We start from the raw sequence: 18,504 nt of genomic DNA, 5'->3' as shown, positions 1-18,504 counted from the left end.
CCTCTTCTTGCCCCCAGGAAAAAAGAAAAAAGCAATGAAAGGGAGACTGAAGGATCTGTAAATCCGTCAGTTCCAGATTGCCAAGACGCAAGGATCTTTTCCTTTTCTCCTTCCTCTTGAAAAAATTTAAAGCCCTCTAATACGCAGTTAGCTGCAGCAGTTCCTCTCTGAGTTTCACCGCAGGGAGGGAAGGAAGCAGCCCCCACTAATTGTGATGATGGAGAGAGCTGCTAATGGTCCCCCTAAATTAAAGATGGTGGGAGCGTCAGCTCCTCACTGGCTTGGTGTGTCATTAGTGGTAACACTACAGCCTTGCGCAGAGACGGGACCCATAGAGCCGGATGAGGGAAATTAATTAAGGTCTGGCGATACCCTTAATAGGAATTTGTTATTTCTCCCAAATAAAGTGGCTGTGAGAACTGCAAGGGAAGAAATAATGCAGCCCTCCCTCCCGCTTCCCTCCATGAATGTCTGTGTAGACACTTTCACAGGAGGTGCCCGGGAACCAGGAATCATCACTCCCTCTTTACTCATTTTCTCATATTTAGCAAACATTGGTCAGTGCCCATGGGGCTGGCAAACAGACATGTAAACCGTCTGCTGTAACTACAGTGTGAAGAGCTCTTTGTAAAATATATGAAAAGAAGTGCTCAGGGAACAAAGTAAAATGCCCTTGGTGGTCTGCTTAGGAGAGTCACAAAAGGAGGCATCCAGGCTGGGCTCTGAAGTATAGATGGGAGTTTATGAGAGAAAGGAAGGCAGAGGAACACTAAGGAAAGCCTCAGAGGCTTGGAACATATGTTCAACAGGCAGGAATGTTAATAACACCCCCTCCCATTGATAGCCTATTTGCAAAACTTCCAAGCACCATCACTATATCATCAAGTAAATACGGGTACCTACACCCCAACTGAGCTGGAGAAATGGAGAGAAAAGTATAGGTACAGTTGAGCAGAGACTGTCTGCCAGGCACTGTGCAGAATTTTACCTGTATTTGTATGTCTCATCCTAAGCATATTAGTATTAGTCCCACTTTACAGATGAGAAAGTTGAGGCTGACTTAGGTAACACGGCTCAGGTCATAGAAATCATCAGTGGCCTACCAGAGCCAAGGTTTGACCCCAAAGAATCTAAGTTCCGAGCCCAGATAGTTAACCACTGTGCTTTGAGGCCTCCCTCTGCCGTTTGATTATTAGCTAAAAAAATGTTTAGTCAGAGTCCTTGAATATTTGCCAATATACTCAGTCCAGGCCAAAGCTAGTGATTTGATGTATAAAGTGTTTTTTTCCTGGGACACTATTTGGGTTTTGTCTGCGGCCAGTCTTTGAAGCATAGCTTACGTCTCCTGTGTGCCTTCACTGGCTGGCTTCCCCAAGAACTTTTAGGAAGTTATGCCCCTTCTTGGAGTTCTCATGGACTTCTAGATGGCCTTGGTAATGGATGCTTCCTTGCATTATCGCCATCTTTGTACAGGGAAGCGCCACCTTACTGGACCCTAAGCTCCCTGGGACAGTGGCCAGGCCCACTATCAACCTTACCCTTGACTACCTCTGGGAACCTGGGAGCCTCAGATCCTAAGGCATGTGTCTGTTGAGCCCACTTCAAGGGATTAAATGAGTTCTTGTGTGAAAGTCACTTCACGCGGTTCCTTACATGTAGAAACCACTCAATGGACCATGACAGTGGTAACAGCAGCCAGTAGTTCGAGGGTACCCGGCTGTATTAGGCCTTGCCTTACCCATGTGAGGTCACCTAATCCTCATGGCCGCCCTCTGAGTGAGGGGCTCTTCTCATCCCTGGGTGTGGCGAGGGATGGCACACTGAGGCCTCTGTCCCCGCCCCCCGGAGGGCAGGACCTCTCGCTTCCTGGGTGCCGGGTGCCCATGTGGTCACAGGCACACTGTAGGTGGCCAGCAGTCAGGCTTAATGAATGAATGCATTCATTCATTCTAAGGCGTCCCTCTGAGGCCAAGCACAGAGAGGTGGTGTTTCTTTCTGGCACTTTTATTAGAAGCGTCCTGAGCCCTGCAGGTGTGTGAAGACATCATGCCAGGCACAGGTAGCCGGAGAACCTGGGGCTCCCGGGGCAGAAGGAAAAAGGCAGGAGGGCTTTCGCTCAGGCTCCCACTTGGGCCCCAGAAATGTGAGGAGAAAGTGGAGGTCAGGCCAGTGGATGGGGCGAGGGCTTCCTGGAAGAGGTAGCCTTTGGAAGAGGAGCCTGGAAAGGATGAGTGGCATCTTTCAGGGTGAGGACGAAGCATCTGAGTCCGAGAAGAGGCACAGAGGTAGGGAAGCAGCTGCCCCTGTGTTGGGAGTTGCTTGGCAGAGCACTGCTGAGAACGCTGGTGGCTTCTGGCACTGGTGCCTCTGTAGGTGGAACAGGATTCTTGGGGCAGGTTTGACTGGACAGGACTGTGTCTGCGGGTGGCTTGTGGCATGAGACCAGACCATGCTGGATTGCAGGTGTGCAGAGCTGGGCAGGACTACTAAGAGTGGGTTCTCAGATCCCAGGGGTGCTGGCCTCCCTCTGAACCAGGTATGGACAGGTGGAGGGAAGTGGTTCCCAGTGGGCAGCCCTGAAATGCCAGGGACCTCTGACCTGGGCTGCGCATGTCTGCTGGGGAAATAGTGCTTGCAGAGGAGGCACGCGGCCTCCGGCCATCCCCAAGCCCCTAGGCCTCCTCTTCAGCACCCTGAGCCCCTCCCACCCTGGTAGGGCCCAAGAGCCTGGCTGGTCCTTGACCCTCGGGCACTGGGAGCCAGGCAGCACCCCGCCCCCCGCCCCGACAGCAGTGTCTGAGTCTGGGCAGAGACGTCGGCAGGGCTGACTGCCACCGTGGGCCCATGGGGGCGAGTGCCTTTTCCGCGCCAGCAGGAGCCGTCTCCCCAGGAGATGAGTCACAGCCCTGTCGGTGCGGCTGCCACTTCTGCTTTTGTAGCAGGTGCGAGTGGGGGCGAGCGGGTCCCCGAGACCACCCTACAGCATGTGCCTGTCTCCCCCCCGCACTCGTGGAGAGCATCGTGCCAGCAGGGCCTGTGTGCGCGCGCGCACACGTACGTGTACCCCGCACACGCCAGGTGTGCGCCTGGGCTCTGGGGTGAACCGTCCAGCCAGACAGCGGAATGCCCAGTTTGGGAACCTTGGTTAAGTTTGCTTCTCACTGAGCTTGGGGCGGAGGGGACAAAACAGGAAGGAGCCGGTTTCCGCCCACAAGGTCCACCCACGAGCTGCAGGGCAGTTGGGAGCTTGCTCGAGGGCCTGTATCCCAGGGAGCCGGGACCTCCCCGCCTGAGGAGGTGAGGCAGCAGCTGTGGGTCCCCGCCAGGCTCGGAGGGGCTCCCTGGGGGCTTTACTTCCTGAGCCTGCCAGGCGTGCACCTCGGCCAGAACCAGACCTCAGCCTGGAGGGTTGGTGGGAGCTTATGGGGCAGGAGTTCTGGGGAGAGAGGACAGACTCGGGCCTAAGCTCTGCTCGGTTGCTAGGGTCCTGTGTTGAGTCCAGGCACACCTAAGGTGAGGGCCCCGAAGGAGGGTGGGTGTCCAGGGTCTCCTCTTTGTTGTTTAAAACCATAGCCTGCAGGGCCTCCCTGTGAGACTGGCGTGCCAGCCCTGGGACCAGCTGGTGCCCCCGGGTCCCCAGTGACCTCCTGGGAGAGCGGGGCTTCTTCCAGCCCAGCTGTGCTGAGGGGCAGGCCCTGCTTGTTTTCCCCTGCTTCTCTGCCCCATCCGGGCTCTCTGGGCTCCCAGACCCCCCAGCGGTGCCCCCCAGATGCAGCGCGTGTGAGCTGTCGGTCACCTTTGGCCTGTGCATCTGGGCCTCACACCCTTTCCACTGGCCCACGTCACACCTGGCCTGCAGAGGCAGGGGGCCGTCAGGCTGGTTCCCTGAGGACGGCTCCTCTCCCTGCAGTTCTAGACCTGCTGTTTTCCCCCCAGAAATCATGAGTAATGCTAAAGCCTGTGTCACTTTCCAGTTAAGGAAGCCTTTCTGTCTGCAGTCTCCTCTTTGAGCCGCGTCAGACTTAGGCCACGGGGGCCCATGTTCAGACTAGCCGGCCTGAGATCCACAGTAATGCACACGTTTACCCCGAGACCCCGGGCACACGTGTGCTGGTGCGTAACATCAAGAAGTCAGTTCAAGGGATGATACTCTTCCTTACTATGCGCTCACACTTGATTACTTTCTGTTTTATTCCCTCTTTTCTCCCCCTCATGGTTCAGTGTCACAGCGCACTCTTGTGTCATGACCTGCAGTCTGAAGACACAGAGTAGAGCGGGGGTGGGAATGTGTTGTTCTTACGCCCATTTAACAAGCGAGGAGACTGAGTGCGCACAGGCTCAGAAACTTGTGCCGGGGCCCTGAGCCAGGGAGGGGCAGGTGCAGGACTTGTACCCACAGTACCAAAAAAAGGCCAGAGTGAGAGGAAAAGGGATTGGGGCTGGGGGGGTCCTCTTCTCCCAGGAGGTCAGGACAGCCGCTCCGGTGAGGTGACTTCTGAGCAGGGACAGGAAGGAAACCAGGGGCTGGCCAAGCAGAGGGGGTGGCCAGGCAAGGGGGCAGCAAGGTGAGACAGACAGCATGGGCAGTCAGTGACACGGTCCTCCCTCCAGTCTGACCCAACTCGACCGAGGGCCCCGCCTGGCAAAGAGCAGGGCACAAGGCTCAGACCCCCGGCGCCCCTCTGCCCACCTGGCATGCAGTCCTGCGCCTCCTTCCGGGAAGTCTGACCTCTGGGCTGGCTCCCCACACCTCCATTCCCAGTTGCCCCAACCTCTAGGGCCTGGGCTGGCTGCTCGGCTGGGGTATGAGTCAGCTTTTGCTTTCTGCTGACTTCCTGTGTTGAAGGCACAAGCCAGACAGAGAGAGGCATGAGGTGCTTTCCGACCAAGCCACCCTCCTCCAGAAGCCCCGTCTCCCACCTGCCCCCACTCCCCGGCTACCCAGCAGTGCTACCTTGCAGGCCTCACCCCCGGCGGGATGCCGTGGGCAGAGGTGGTAGCGCAGATGTGAGTGCTCTGCTCTTCTGCCCTTTCTGGGGCCGTGTCTGGGATTTTCTCTCAGTAAGAGGCGCTGGAGAGTCAGTGCAGGACCGGCTCCAGGGAAGAGGAAGCCCCAGCCCAGCACTCCTTGGGGTGGCACCCTTGGCAGGTTCTTTATACCGTGACCTCGCTGGCTCCTTCTCGAGCCTGTGCCTCTGCTCCTCTCCCTGGGGTCTGCTGGACCTCACTCTCCATCTGTACCATGGCAGCTAATAGAAAGCCACCTCTGAGCACTTAGGGTATGCGGGGCTGGGCGTCGGGCCTTCTGACCTTTGGGGGCTCCTCGGGAGATGTCATCAAACAAGGTGGGTACTGCAGAGGAGTACAGAGGAGACTGGGGGAACAGCTGGGGCCAGGGGCTCCCAGAGAGGTGGGAACCAAGATGGGAAGCAGGGTAGGGTGGGATTAGCAATGGGGTAAACCCTTCTGCTGTGTGAGTTTGGACTCTGTGTGTAAACACTGGAAGCCGTTGAAGGAAGGTCTTTGATTGTGCCGAGTGTCTTAGGTGTTTGAAGGAGATTGGCTTGGCAGGGAGGTGCGCGAGAGATCGGGGTGGGAGCAGGGGAGGAAGCACAGCAGGTAGGCCAGTACCTGTCATCCAGGAAGAAAACCTGACATAAGGAGGCTCCTTGCAAAGACCAAATCAGCCGGGCAGGGCGGCCACCTCACTCTGAGGGGTCAGGAGGAAGGGGAAGAACCGAGACTTAGACTGGAGCCCTTCTGACCTTTGCTGAGAAAGGACGGGGAAGCTTTGAGGGGAAGCTGGTGCGGAGGAACCAGAGCTGTTTCTGGAGAGCCACTTAGAGCGGAGCGTGGTCGAAGGCAGAGCCTAGAGTGAGCCTGCAGGTCTCTCTTCCTCCATAGCATGGCCTGTGGACTTGGGCTAAGATGAGACAGACAGCCATGGGGGTGGCGCGTCCACAGTGATGGGGGGAGAGGTCGCTGTCATACGATCGGTCACCTTACAGTGTGCACCTGTTCTGCATTGGACACCGTGCCAGGGGGATCCAGAACTGACTGAGAATGGGGGTCACCTGGGCTTGGCTGGGAGCCGCAGAGCATGGTGGGATTAGTAGATGGGGCATGCCTCCGTCTGCGCCTGTGTCTGCAGCCCCTGAGGATCCCCACCCTGTCTCCCTCTGCAGTGATGGGTCGTTCCCCTATGACTCTGTCCCTTGGCAGCAGAACACCAACCAGCCTCCCGGCTCCCTCTCCGTGGTCACCACGGTTTGGGGAGTGACCAACACATCCCAGAGCCAGGTAAGAGCCTGTCCTGCCCCCAGCAACAGCCCCTCCCAGGCGGGGTCATCCCTCGAACCCTGAGGCCCTCGGGTCACCATGCTATGCTAGCCCTGGTCACTCTCCCAGGCTCTCCCCAGCTGGAAAGACCAGCTTTCAGGGCACACCCAGCTGTGGACACAGCTCTACCCAGGATGGGTCCACACCTGCCCCAGGAGGATGGCCCCTGGCCCCTGTGCACTGCCCCAACCAACCTTAGGGCCTTCCTGAGGGAATGTTTTTCACCTGACACACAGCAAGGGGCTCTTTCCTGGCCGGCATTTACTTTGGTTGGATAAATAGGAGAACTTCCTGTGTTATTGGCCTCAGGGCTCCAACACCTGGGGTCTCTGACCCTGGACGGCCTGGGTTAGATTTCAAAAGATTGAGCCTAAAACTTGTGACAAACTCCACTTCACATCCCTAGTCTACCCTGCCTCCCGCTCCTGTTCCTTCCTCCTTCCTCCACTCCTTCCTCTCCCTGCTGCTGGGCCTCTGCCATGGCCACGTGAAAGGCTCAGGGCCGCTTGCCGCCCTGGAGGGAACCAGTGCACTTACCTGTGGTCTTGGGCCACAGGGAGCCCCTCGGCCAGGACCCTGCCGCCCTCTAGAGCTGGTAGGTTGGGCTTCTCTTTGCCCTCACAGAGCAGCAGCCCAGGGCCTCTGTGTGGCTTGACCCTTGGGCATCCAGGCGGCTTTGCAGGGCAGGAGGGCTGAGAAGTCCAGAGCTTTCCCACCTGCCACCTGGTGCTGGACCAGCCTCACCGCCTTCCATCACAGGCTGCTCATCTCCGCTGCCTGCTTCCGGGCTGGGTTACCCCCTTCTAATCATGTATATACCATCGCAACCATCCGTGCCCAGATGAAATGAACGCCCCCCTCCTTTTCCTCAGTCGTCCTTCCGGTTTTGCCTCTGTCTCCACCCCCACCCCTGCCATTTTTCCTTTTCCATCTTCATGCCACCTGGGGTACCCACTTGGGTGACAGCCCCTCTCTCTGCCCACAGGTCCTCGGGAACCCTATGGCCAATGCCAACAACCCCATGAATCCAGGCGGCAACCCCATGGCGTCGGGCATGACCACCAGCAACCCCGGCCTCAACTCCCCACAGTTTGCTGGGCAGCAGCAGCAATTCTCGGCCAAGGCCGGCCCCGCTCAGCCCTACATCCCGCAGAGCATGTACGGCCGGCCCAACTACCCTGGCAGCGGGGGCTTCGGGGCCAGGTGAGCAGGGAGCAGCCTTCGCAAGGGGCACATCAGCCCTGCCCTTCCCCTCCAGGCAGGCTTAGGAGTCAAGTGTGAATCCCAGCACGGGCTTCCTGGCCTGGGAAGCATGGGGAGCCTGGCGCTCCCCTTCTTCTCAGGTATCCCGTCTGCCTGCGGGGCACAGTCATCCTTTATTGTGGGGGCCGGCGGCAGGCCAGACGCTGCACGGCCGGGGCGCATTCTGAGAGCCGTCAAGCCCGTGGAGTTGAAGGGCTGCAGTTGCATTTCTCAAATGCCCCTTCTCTGTGTCATGTCTTTATACGTTGGGAGACGCTGAGAGCTGGGCGGCAGGAGGGTCAGCTCTGCTCTGCTGGTGTGGAGGAAGAGGTGCAGGGCTGGGGTCCCTCGGTCCAAGGGAGGGGGAGGGCAGGGAGGGGCATGGGGTGGGGCAGAGGCACCCCATTCCTCCTCTCGCCGCCCGCCCTGCTCTGCCCAAGGCTGCCCTGTGGCCTCACCCCTGCCAGGCACCCTGGGGCCAACCGCAGCCCTGCCACGTGTCAGCGCAGTAGGGCCTCGTGGTGAAGCCCAGCTGCATCCCCACCCTGCCCTCCCCTGCCAGAGGCCCTGGGCCGGTTGCTCGGGTTCTTTGAGGCTAGGTGTCCTCCAGAAGGTGGGCTGACGGGTGTGCCCGAGGGCGCCATGACCTAGTGCCTAGGAGCAGTGGCTGTCTAGCACCCGGGTGGGGCTCCAGGAACACGGCAGCTTGGCGGCTTGGTGGTTGCCAAGTGGCACGAGGGGCTGACAACCCCCAGGAGGCCCCCGTCCCCGCCGGGCTCTTAATCTGGACCTCCCCCCTCTGTGAGCTGTGGACACAAGGGCCTGGCACGGGCTGACCTCTCCCTCCCCGCCCAAGGCGGGCGTGTCATGGGTTCATCTTGAGGTTCAGGCAGCATCTAACTCTTCCTTCTTCTCTCCCTCGCAGTTACCCTGGGGGTCCTAATGCCCCTGCTGGCATGGGCATCCCTCCGCACACCAGGCCGCCCGCTGACTTCACTCAGCCGGCAGCCGCCGCTGCGGCAGCCGCGGTAGCAGCAGCAGCAGCCACGGCCACGGCCACAGCTACGGCCACTGTGGCAGCCTTGCAAGAAACACAGAATAAGGATATAAACCAGTACGGACCGGTAAGGGCTACACGCCAGGCAGACAGCCCCGGGGATCAGAGCCGGGGTGTTGGTGTCTGCGTGCCGAGGGGAGCTGATGGCGTCAGGGTGCACTTAGGTTTTCTTGGAAGCACAAGGAGGGGCGTGTGTTAGGGTGTGGGCGTATCGGTGTGGTTGAGAGTGGTGGGGGTGTGTTTGGGAGCTTGTGTTTGTTCTGTGTGGGTTGGTGGCTCGTGTGTGTCTGTGTATGGGGAAAGATGTTCCATATTGCAGTCTGGGCCTCTCCTCACCAAAGAGCAGGCTATGTCTAAAGTAGCCTTGTCACCAGTCTGTCCCCCCCGGTGGCCTCTGAAGACCAGTGCTCTCCTAGTCATCCCATCTGTGTATCCTGCCCAGGTCCCAGCTCTGCTCCCCTGACCTTCAGAAGGATGGGGTGGGGTGTGAGGAGAGGGGGAGCCCCCTCCCCCGCAGAAATGCAGGACAGGCCTGGAGGTGGGAAGTCCAGGATGGGGACAGCAGGGCAGGTGGGCACAGGTGGGAGCCGAGGCCGCCTCAGACTGCAGATGGAGGTTGTGTGTCCATTGGCTGAGGAGCAAGGGCGGGGCTGGGGCTTCCAGGAAAGGGGCCCTTGCCTCCATCCTTATCCACCTCCATCCTCCCATGCCCCTCCCCACCCCTGCACCCTCTTTCCCGTTCCTTGCCTGCCTCCCTGGAAACGCTGCCTGTGCATTGGAGTGACTGCACCCCACCCCTCGGGCTGCACCTTTCCTGTATGGCCTGCAGAGGGCAGCAGCGAGCCCACGAGGCCGGTGGTCCTTTGGGACCTGGTCGCCAGCTGCAGCCGCACAGGAAAGTGCCCAGCCTCCAACCCCGAGCCCCCCACGTCTCCCCCGCCCTTCCTTCCTTCCCTGCACTTCCAATGCATGTGGCATTTTATTCTTTTTTTTTTTTTTTTTTCTTCTTCTTCTCCCGTTGAAGGTCTGTTCCTCTTTCCAGATGGGTCCCACCCAGGCGTATAACAGCCAATTCATGAACCAGCCCGGGCCTCGGGGGCCTGCCTCCATGGGGGGCAGCATGAACCCTGCAAGCATGGCGGCTGGCATGACGCCCTCGGGGATGAGTGGCCCTCCCATGGGCATGAACCAACCCCGGCCACCCGGCATCAGCCCCTTTGGCACACATGGGCAGCGGATGCCCCAGCAGACCTACCCGGGCCCCCGGCCCCAGTCCCTTCCCATTCAGAGCATAAAGAGGCCATACCCGGGAGAGGTGAGTGTGATAGCTGGCAGCCGGTGGGCAGGGTGGGAGGTGGGGAGGACACGGGTGCTGTGGGTAGTCCCTTGAAAAGGGCATGGATTGACCTTCGGGAAGCCTGGACTAGAAGGCAGGATCTTAGGAGTCAGGTGCTCCTGAGGTTAAGGTCAGCTCTGGCGTTTCCCATATAGAAGACCCTGAGCAAGTGACGTCACCTCCTGGAGCCTCCGTTTTTTCTTTTGCAAAAGGCAGTGACGATCCAGCCCACCTCCTGGGGCTGCCTGGGAGTCTTGAGTGAGGGGGGCTGTACGTGAAGCGCCTGGCCCTGGGCCGGCATGGGCAGGCACTTATTAACAAGCAGTAGCCGCTGTTAGGATTCTCTTCTGTCTTGACATAGACACTAGCTGGGCGACTTTGGGTAAGGAACTAAGCCTCCTTGGGTCCACATTCCTTGCACCCACATGAGGGCACCTCACACCCAAGAGCGAGAGATGAGACAAAACCCTGTAAAGATCTAAAGGCCGTGCACATGGGAGAAGTGACTGGAAGGCAGACAGCATGTTTCTTGGGGCTCTGTCGGGAGGAAGGCTGCCCATTGGGGTGCCCAGCCACCTCAGCCGCGAGATCAGTGAAGATCGAAGGAAGCGAACCCACACCTCCTGTCCTCCAGGAACCAAGACTTAAGCAGGAAAGATAAGGTCTAAGCTGGAACTCACAAAGGAATGATGCACCTTGGGGTGTGTGGAACTCAGCGTGAGGTCAGGAGAAGGACTTCCTGGAGGGGGTGTCACAGAGCCTTCAGCGAGCACCCAGAAAACGGGTTGGCAGCAAATGGCCCATGTGGGTACCTGGGTAAGGATGTAGTTCACCTGCAGAAGGCACAGAGACCCCAGGATCGTGGCCCCTGCACACGCTCCTCGAGAGGCCCACCTTGATTCCTCACCTGGACAGGGCCCTTCCCGAGCATCACCCGGTGCTCTGCTAGCACACACCTCTTCTCAGGTTGGCTTCACCCCGTCTCAGAACTGTGCCTTCTGCTTGGGCTTCCAGTGCGTTTAGAGCCCAAAGACCCTGAGTTCCTTGAAGGTCTATGTGCTTCCCCTCAGCATCCACCCTTACTTGGGCTAGAATGCAGCTTGGACACTGATGGGGATGTCCTCGGTCCAAGAGGGGAGATGTCAGGGATGTCCTCAAACACCCAGGAGCCGGGGTCAGGCCCAGACCCCCTCCAGGTGGGCAGCAGCTCAGGGAGAAGCTGGAGAAGGATGGCAGCTCCCGAGGCCCTGGCTGTCCTTGGGGGTGGAGGGCCTCGACCCGTGGGCCTCACTCCCACGCACAGCCCCCACATGAGTTCTGGGCCCTCTCAGCCCCCTCTGTGCTCAGACTCCCGGCGTTCCCTCTGGCTGGGCTGGGAATGCGTCTGTAGGCCCAACCTCAGCTGCTGGCACCCAAGGAGGCGATCACAGAAAAGGTCAGAATTTCCGGTCATTGGCCTGACGTCAGCCCTGTGCCTGTACCGGTGTTAGCTCCCCAGCTCTTACCTGTCACAGCAGGGCACACCAAAGGCTCTCAGTTATCTTTACTAAGTCCTCAATAGACTGCTGGTACTACCCAGCTACAAAATGCCCGACGCTGGGCTGTGACACCGGTGGCCACAGACTGCACGTCCTGACCCCGTCTGGGAAGACTGGCCTCAACTCTCAGTACACACTCATAGAACCTCTAAGTTGTCGGAACCTGGGGGCGGGAGCGGGGCTCAGGTCACCTGGTCCCGCAGAGGGACTAGTGGACAGGCCCCAGCTCCCCTTCCTGTCCTGCAGTGATGTGATGGGAACCTCACCATCACACAGAGCAGCCGCCGTATCGCAACAGCGGGAGCTCCGCAGTTCTTCAGCGCGGATGCAGACTTCGCCCTCTTCTGCCGTTTACCCCATGCGTTGAGCGAGTATTAACTGCAGGCCTGTTCTTTGCCAGACACGGAGACACACCTGTCTCCTGGACCTCTGAGCCTAGAGGGCAGGAGAGAGTTAATAGACAAGAAGTTTCACAGATGGGGAAGAAGCACTGCCTCTGCAGGATGTAATGGCCTGGGGTGCCCTGCGGGTCACCTGATTTTACAGACAGGGAAGCAACTGGAGGGTGGGAGTGGCTCTCCCAGGACAGCGATCCTGCCCCTCTCTGGAGCTGTTGCTTCCCCCCAAGGGGCTGCCTTGTCCCTTCACCAGCCTGGTTCTCCCGACCTCTGCACCAGTAGCCCAAAACTAAACATCAGTGTGTTGTGCTCCGTGTGGGGTATGGGGACAGTGCCTCCCAGGTTCAGCCTCAGAATGCAAGGGCTGGGGATCACCTTTCTGGAAGTGCATCCTGTTGTCTGTCACATCCTAAGCACTAGGGGAGACCCAAAGGGGGCTTCAGAATCAAGCACCCTCATGATGGCGAGAGCAAGAGGCTCTGGAAGCACTGCCAAGCTCAAGGGGCATGGAGTTTTGAGAAAGACAGCTTCATGGGGAGGTGGCCCTCGAGCCAGACGGGCCGATGTAATGTCCCTGGATGTCAGGGCAGGAAGGGCCCCCGGCACCATCTGGTTCAGCTGGTCTCCTTTGCGGGTGGGGTGGGCATTTTCTGGGTGGGTGGAAAACAGCAGGGGCAGAGGAGAGGAGGTGGGGCGTCCTGGCATCTGGTGGGCAGCTTGGCTTCGAGACACTGATGACCTTTCCCCGCTCCTTTCTCTGCCACCATAGCCCAACTACGGAAACCAGCAATATGGACCAAACAGCCAGTTCCCCACCCAGCCAGGCCAGTACCCCACCCCCAATCCCCCACGGCCGCTCACCTCTCCCAGCTACCCCGGGCAGCGGATGCCCAGCCAGCCGAGCACCGGGCAGTACCCGCCCCCCACAGTCAACATGGGGCAGTATTACAAGGTGAGTCCCACCACCCCACGGGCCCCTTCCCTCCTTACCACCTCACCTCCCCACCCCTGCCTGTGTCATCCTGACCCTGGCTGTCCCCTGGGGTCACCAGGGGGCAGGCGGAGATCTCTGGATGTGATCTCATGTGCTCAGAGCTGTGCATGCAGCGGCCAGAATGACAGACTGGCTTTTCTTGGTTCCTGTTCTCGTGGGGCTCAGATGATGGTTTTCCTTCTCCTTTTACTATTTATAGCACGTACGAGATAATAACAATGAAGGAAATATATTTTTTTAAGTAAAAGCACCCACCCCGATATATTTACGTTTGACTGTAGACTTTGTCCCCGCGCGTGTGGGCATCAACCGTGCTGTATAGATGTTATTACGGTTGTGATTTTGAATCTGTTTCTTTCACTTGAACACAGCCTGTTCCTTATCGCTACAGTCCCCGTGGCTGTCACTTTTCATGGCTGCCTGACATTCTCCGGGGAGCCACACCACATTTTATCCTTTCTGTTGGACATCTGGGTTTTTTCTGAGTTTTCACTTTTGAAATAGTACTATAATCAGTGTTTTCAGGCGTATAGCTCTTTCCTTCTTTGGGATCATTATAAAGTACATTCTCAGGAGTGAGGAAGACTCTGGAAATATTTTACACTTATTTGCCAATGAATCACGCCAACTTACATGACTACCCAGCCCTTGGCTTACATGGGCTTACTATTTTTAGCCCGACTGCAGCACGCGAGGTGTTGCTATTTTTTTAAACTTGCTCAATTAGTAGCTATGGGCAGAGAGAGGCGGAACACTGACCGTGGCAGTGGTGTGCTCTGCCCCCACCGCACTCCCCACCCCAGCGCTGGGCGGGCCTCTTCAGCATCCCCTGTCCTCCTGGAAGGTTTTCGTTTCAGGAGGGAGAGCTGGGTAGCTTTTCTGCCTTCCGTTCACGGCACTGTTTATCTTGCTTTACCAGCCAGAGCAGTTTAATGGACAAAATAACACCTTCTCTGGAAGCAGCTACAGCAGCTACAGCCAAGGGAACGTCAATAGGGTATGTTTCAGTTTCCATCTCGGGAATTAGAACCCACATGCACTGTGTTAGAGGGGGCCTCACCGTTCCTGCCCCAGCCTTTCTGGACGTTAGTGGGGTCGTCCGCTCCAGGGCCCAGAGATGCTTGGAGGAGCTGCATCTCAGATGGGTGGGCCAGGGATGAGTGTGGATCTGGCCAGTCCTGGGAAGAAAACAAGGTGGGGACTGAGAGAGGAAGGGAAGGGACTCCTGGAGATGCTTCACGCCTGACTCCATCTGGGGACCCCAGTGGGGTGGGGTGGCGATGAAGGACACGGCCTGGAGCCATGATGTGGGCAGCGGGAGACCTGGCATTGTTCCTAGCATCCTTCTTCTCCCAAGATTATATTAGGCGAATTCCCCGTCACCCTGAGCCTGTGTCCTCATTGGTCAAATGGGCTGGGGACCCTACAATCCCCCTGGTGCCATGACCCAAGTGAAGGGTGGGGAGAACCTTTCCAGGCCCACCTGTCTTCCCATAGGGTCAGAGGCCTGAGTGTGGCCAGAGTGGAGGAAGGGGCTTTCCTGAGGGGCTCTCCTCCCTCGGGGGAGCAAGGGCCATAGCCCTAGGACCCTAGGGTGGGTGGGGCACGTGTCCGCAGCCGTGGTCCCTCCTTATGCCCGTGAGCCCATAACCTATATGTGGTTTCTCTTTCCCTCCAGCCTCCCAGGCCGGTTCCTGTGGCAAATTACCCCCACTCGCCTGTTCCAGGGAACCCCACGCCCCCCATGACCCCCGGGAGCAGCATCCCCCCATACCTGTCCCCCAGCCAAGACGTTAAACCCCCCTTCCCACCGGACATCAAGCCAAATATGAGTGCTCTGCCCCCACCCCCAGGTGAGCGCCCTGCTCTCTCCTTCCCTCCTCCCTCCCTCGTCAAGCCAGCTCCACCGCATCCAGCCACAGTGTGCCAGGAGCCAGGGGGCTTGGAAGTCTGCCTGCCTGCCTGCCTGCCTCTGGGGGCTGGGCGCGGGGGTTGTGAGAGCAGGCCTCCTTCCACCTGCCTGAGCGGCTGGAGGCTGGGAGGGAAAGCACCTCTCAGCTGTGGCAAAGGGCTGGGAGGAGAAGCCAGCCGGGGCTTCCAGAGCAGGGGGCAGGTGGAGACAGGAGGGGATGCAGAGCGGGGGGATGAGTGGGAAGTGGGAGGCAGAGATGGTCAGGATGGGGTCGGAGGGACCGGAAGAAGCCAGGGGCTGCCTGGTATGCCCTTGAGCACACAGCCCAGCTGCCGTGGCCCTGTTCCCGCGCGCCCAGAGCGTGCAGACGAGGGTGCGTGTCGTGTGCCGCCGGGGCGAGGGCCGTGCGGCTCACCTGCCCCTCCCCCACGCAGCCAACCACAACGACGAGCTGCGGCTCACGTTCCCGGTGCGGGATGGCGTGGTGCTGGAGCCCTTCCGCCTGGAGCACAACCTGGCCGTCAGCAACCACGTCTTTCACCTGAGGCCCACAGTCCACCAGACGCTGATGTGGAGGTGAGCGTCAAGGCACAGCATAGCCCGAGCCGGGTGGAGGTGGCCCCAGTGCTGACTGGGCCCTGCTGTGTGCAAGGCCCTGGGGGTGGCAAAGCGAACCCGCGGGTGCCGGGAGACAGACAAATCTGCCTTGGCTCCGTGGCCTGAGGGTAGGGAGCTGCTGTCACCCACCCCGGTCCTGATGAGACAGTGGTCAAGAACAGATTCCCAGAGGAAAACGTGGCTAGCTCAGGCTGAGCAAGAGGATGTTCCAGCAGGGCCCCCGGGTTGGCCCCGAACGTGGCTCATGTGGTCAGAGCCAGGAATATAGAGAGAGGAGCAGGAACAGGGCCGGGTCCTTCCTGCAGATGGCGAGCAGCTGGCCACCGGGTGGGGCTGCTGCTCAAACAGTGGGCGCTGGAGTGAGGGGTCTGGAGGCCCCCTGCTGGGCCAGGCTCTGTGTCCTGAGCCTCCTATACCTGATCTCTTTTGATCTTATGAGTGGGCATCGCTTGCCCCGTTGACAGTGAGGAAACTGAGGCCAGAGAAGTGATTAGCTTGGATGGGTCCTCGCAGCTAGCAAGGGGCAGAGCTGGGACTCGGGCCCGGGTCTCTCAGACACCAGAGCGCATTGGTGTCTCCACCCTCGGTTCCTCCTCCGCGGGCAGGACTCACACTGCCTCACTGTGTCAGTGACCAAAGGCCTCAGCTGCCCAGTGAGCACCCTGAGGGCACGAGACGTGTCTGAGCTGGGCACGTGCGCACACACCACGGTGCGCGCACAGCTGGCCCGTTGCCTGGAGCAGGCCAGAGGCAGCTGGGGTGGGCAGGAGGGCACGGGAGTGCACTCAGGCAAAAGGGTAGAGGGACCCGCATGCAGGGGCCCTGCTCACCCGCTGCTCCTTAGCCGTGAGTACCGTCGCCTGCGAGACCTTCTGTGGCTCGGCCACTGGCCCTGCTGGCTTTGTGGGGACTCCTTCGGTGCCGTGTCCTTGGGGCCCACCGCAGGGGTAGGGGGGCGGGAACTGAGCCAGGCAGCCCCTGGCCAGGGCTGCTTCTCCCACAGGAGCTCAGGGCATAATCAGCCTTCCAGCTGGCCTCGTTGAGTTAGCGTCTGTCCGTCTGTCTCTGTCCTGGGGAAACAGGAGGCGTACTTCCGTGCAGGGGACTGAGGCGGATTGTGGCCAGAGCTGTGGGGCTGTGGTTGAACAGTATATGGGAGGCATGGGGGGAATTTGGGTCGTCGGGATGGGGTTTGATGGGAGGCCTGGGCAGGGGGAACGTCCAGGGTGAGAGAGGAGGAGAGCTCGAGGCGGCTGGGGGAGCCTTCGTGGCTGAGGACAGGGTGCCGAGTGACTCGGTGGGGGGCTCTGGTGAGGGAGGGGTCGTGGAGGCCATGGGCAGCCCCCTCGCAGAGCCGCCCTGAGCCTCGCCCCGCCCCCAGGTCTGACCTGGAGCTGCAGTTCAAGTGCTACCACCACGAGGACCGGCAGATGAACACCAACTGGCCAGCCTCGGTGCAGGTCAGCGTGAACGCCACGCCCCTCACCATCGAGCGTGGCGACAACAAGACATCCCACAAGCCCCTGCACCTCAAGCACGTGTGCCAGCCGGGCCGCAACACCATCCAGATCACCGTCACCGCCTGCTGCTGCGTGAGTGTGCGGGCGGGCCCGAGATCCTCAGCCTCCTCTGGGCCTCAGCTGCGTCAGGGGTCTCCATCCCCCTTCCCCAGGAGTGATCTTTCAGGAGTACCCCAGAAACGTGCCACAGTCCCCCCCAGGGCCGTGGGGTGAAATTCAAGCCGCCGTGCTCTGGTCCGAGGGCCTGGCCTTTTCTCCTACCGCAGCCTCCATCTGGTCTACACACTCACCTCCCTTTGCTCGTGTAGATTCTCCTCCCGGACACCATCCCCCGTGCCCACCACCTTCTTCCACTGAGGAAGTTCTGTGTGTCCCTCAAAGCTAGGTTCCGTTCGTGCCTCGTTTGCAAGAAATTTTTATATTCTAATCACTTCTTCCCCTGAGAACCAACTCCACCAAGTCTGGAGTTAACTCCTTCCCTTTGTCACTCAACCATGCTGTCTCAGAACTGTGTATGTGTGTCCCCTGACCTGTGACTCACTGATCTGGGACCACGTCTGAGCCACACTCCTGTCCCCCAAGATCAGGGCCTGACACTCAGGGCTTGTCCGGGGATTTGCAGAGTACCTGCCCCACTCTGCTGGCCTCCCTGGAGGAGAAGGAAGAGCTCTGATCCTGCCCTTATGAGGGTTGGGGCGCCACGACCACCCGGGGATAAGAGTCACAGGACTGGGGATGCTGTCAGAGTGAGGAGCCTGCGGGGGCTTGTTGGGGGTTGCAGTCCTGGAAGGCTTCCTGGAGGAATGAAGACAGGACAACATCCTCTGGCGGGAAGGGTGGAGGAGGCATGATGGGGAACAGCGGGGCAAGGGGCAGGAGGGCCAAGGCTAGGAAGTGAGTTTGGCCCGGATTTTGATGCCTTGTGTCCCATAACCACATCCCAGGGGTCTATCAGCATCAGAGTCAGCCTTGTTGGCATAGACAGCAGCAGCTGCCCCCGGGTAGTGACCCCGGTCTGGGTCCCCAGCTCGCAGGTCCCAGGACACATCCTGGGCCTCAAGGGCTCTCTCCCAGGTCCCAGGGGACCCTCTCCTAACGGGGCATCACCATGGACGTGGGGCCCTTTTCCTCCGCGGCCTAGGCCTGCGGAGGCCCAGGTGGCAGGCGTGGGGGCCATGCGGCAGTGACCGAGCCTCTGCTCTTTCTCGGCAGTCCCACCTCTTCGTGCTGCAGCTGGTCCACCGGCCCTCCGTGCGCTCCGTGCTGCAAGGCCTCCTCAAGAAGCGGCTCCTGCCCGCAGAGCACTGCATCACGAAAAGTGAGTGGGGGCTCGGGAGCTGGAACCAGACCCCAGTCCCACCACGTTCATTGTCCCCTGGGCCTGGCACCACCAGGCCCTGAGTGTTCCCTGGCACTAGCCCGTCCCCCTCCGATGCCCCTCCTCTGGGGCTGTGGGGATGATCAGATGAGCACACAGTACTGTGAGTACAGCATGTAGGGCAGATTAAAACAAGACGCCATGGTGGAGGTAGGCCAGGCAGGCTTCCTGG

At 59.6% G+C, this 18,504-nt stretch overlaps 1 protein-coding gene across 1 annotated transcript in view; it reads left to right on the top strand.

Moving 5' to 3' along the window:
* The window catches only part of ZMIZ1 (zinc finger MIZ-type containing 1), a 102,846-nt gene that overhangs the window by 74,752 nt on the left and 9,590 nt on the right, over window positions 1-18,504 (top strand). The window contains exons 5-14 of the mRNA XM_065894046.1: window positions 6,186-6,300; window positions 7,325-7,542; window positions 8,507-8,705; window positions 9,681-9,953; window positions 12,680-12,862; window positions 13,824-13,901; window positions 14,583-14,757; window positions 15,251-15,392; window positions 16,816-17,026; window positions 18,167-18,272. Coding sequence (XP_065750118.1) covers window positions 6,186-6,300; window positions 7,325-7,542; window positions 8,507-8,705; window positions 9,681-9,953; window positions 12,680-12,862; window positions 13,824-13,901; window positions 14,583-14,757; window positions 15,251-15,392; window positions 16,816-17,026; window positions 18,167-18,272 — 1,700 coding nt within the window. The remainder of the gene's footprint in view (window positions 1-6,185; window positions 6,301-7,324; window positions 7,543-8,506; window positions 8,706-9,680; window positions 9,954-12,679; window positions 12,863-13,823; window positions 13,902-14,582; window positions 14,758-15,250; window positions 15,393-16,815; window positions 17,027-18,166; window positions 18,273-18,504) is intronic.

Source organism: Phocoena phocoena, chromosome 16, assembly GCF_963924675.1.
Source record: "Phocoena phocoena chromosome 16, mPhoPho1.1, whole genome shotgun sequence".
Lineage (NCBI taxonomy): Eukaryota > Metazoa > Chordata > Mammalia > Artiodactyla > Phocoenidae > Phocoena > Phocoena phocoena.
Note: the sequence above shows the minus strand (reverse complement) of the source record. Positions and strands in the feature narration are given on the sequence as shown.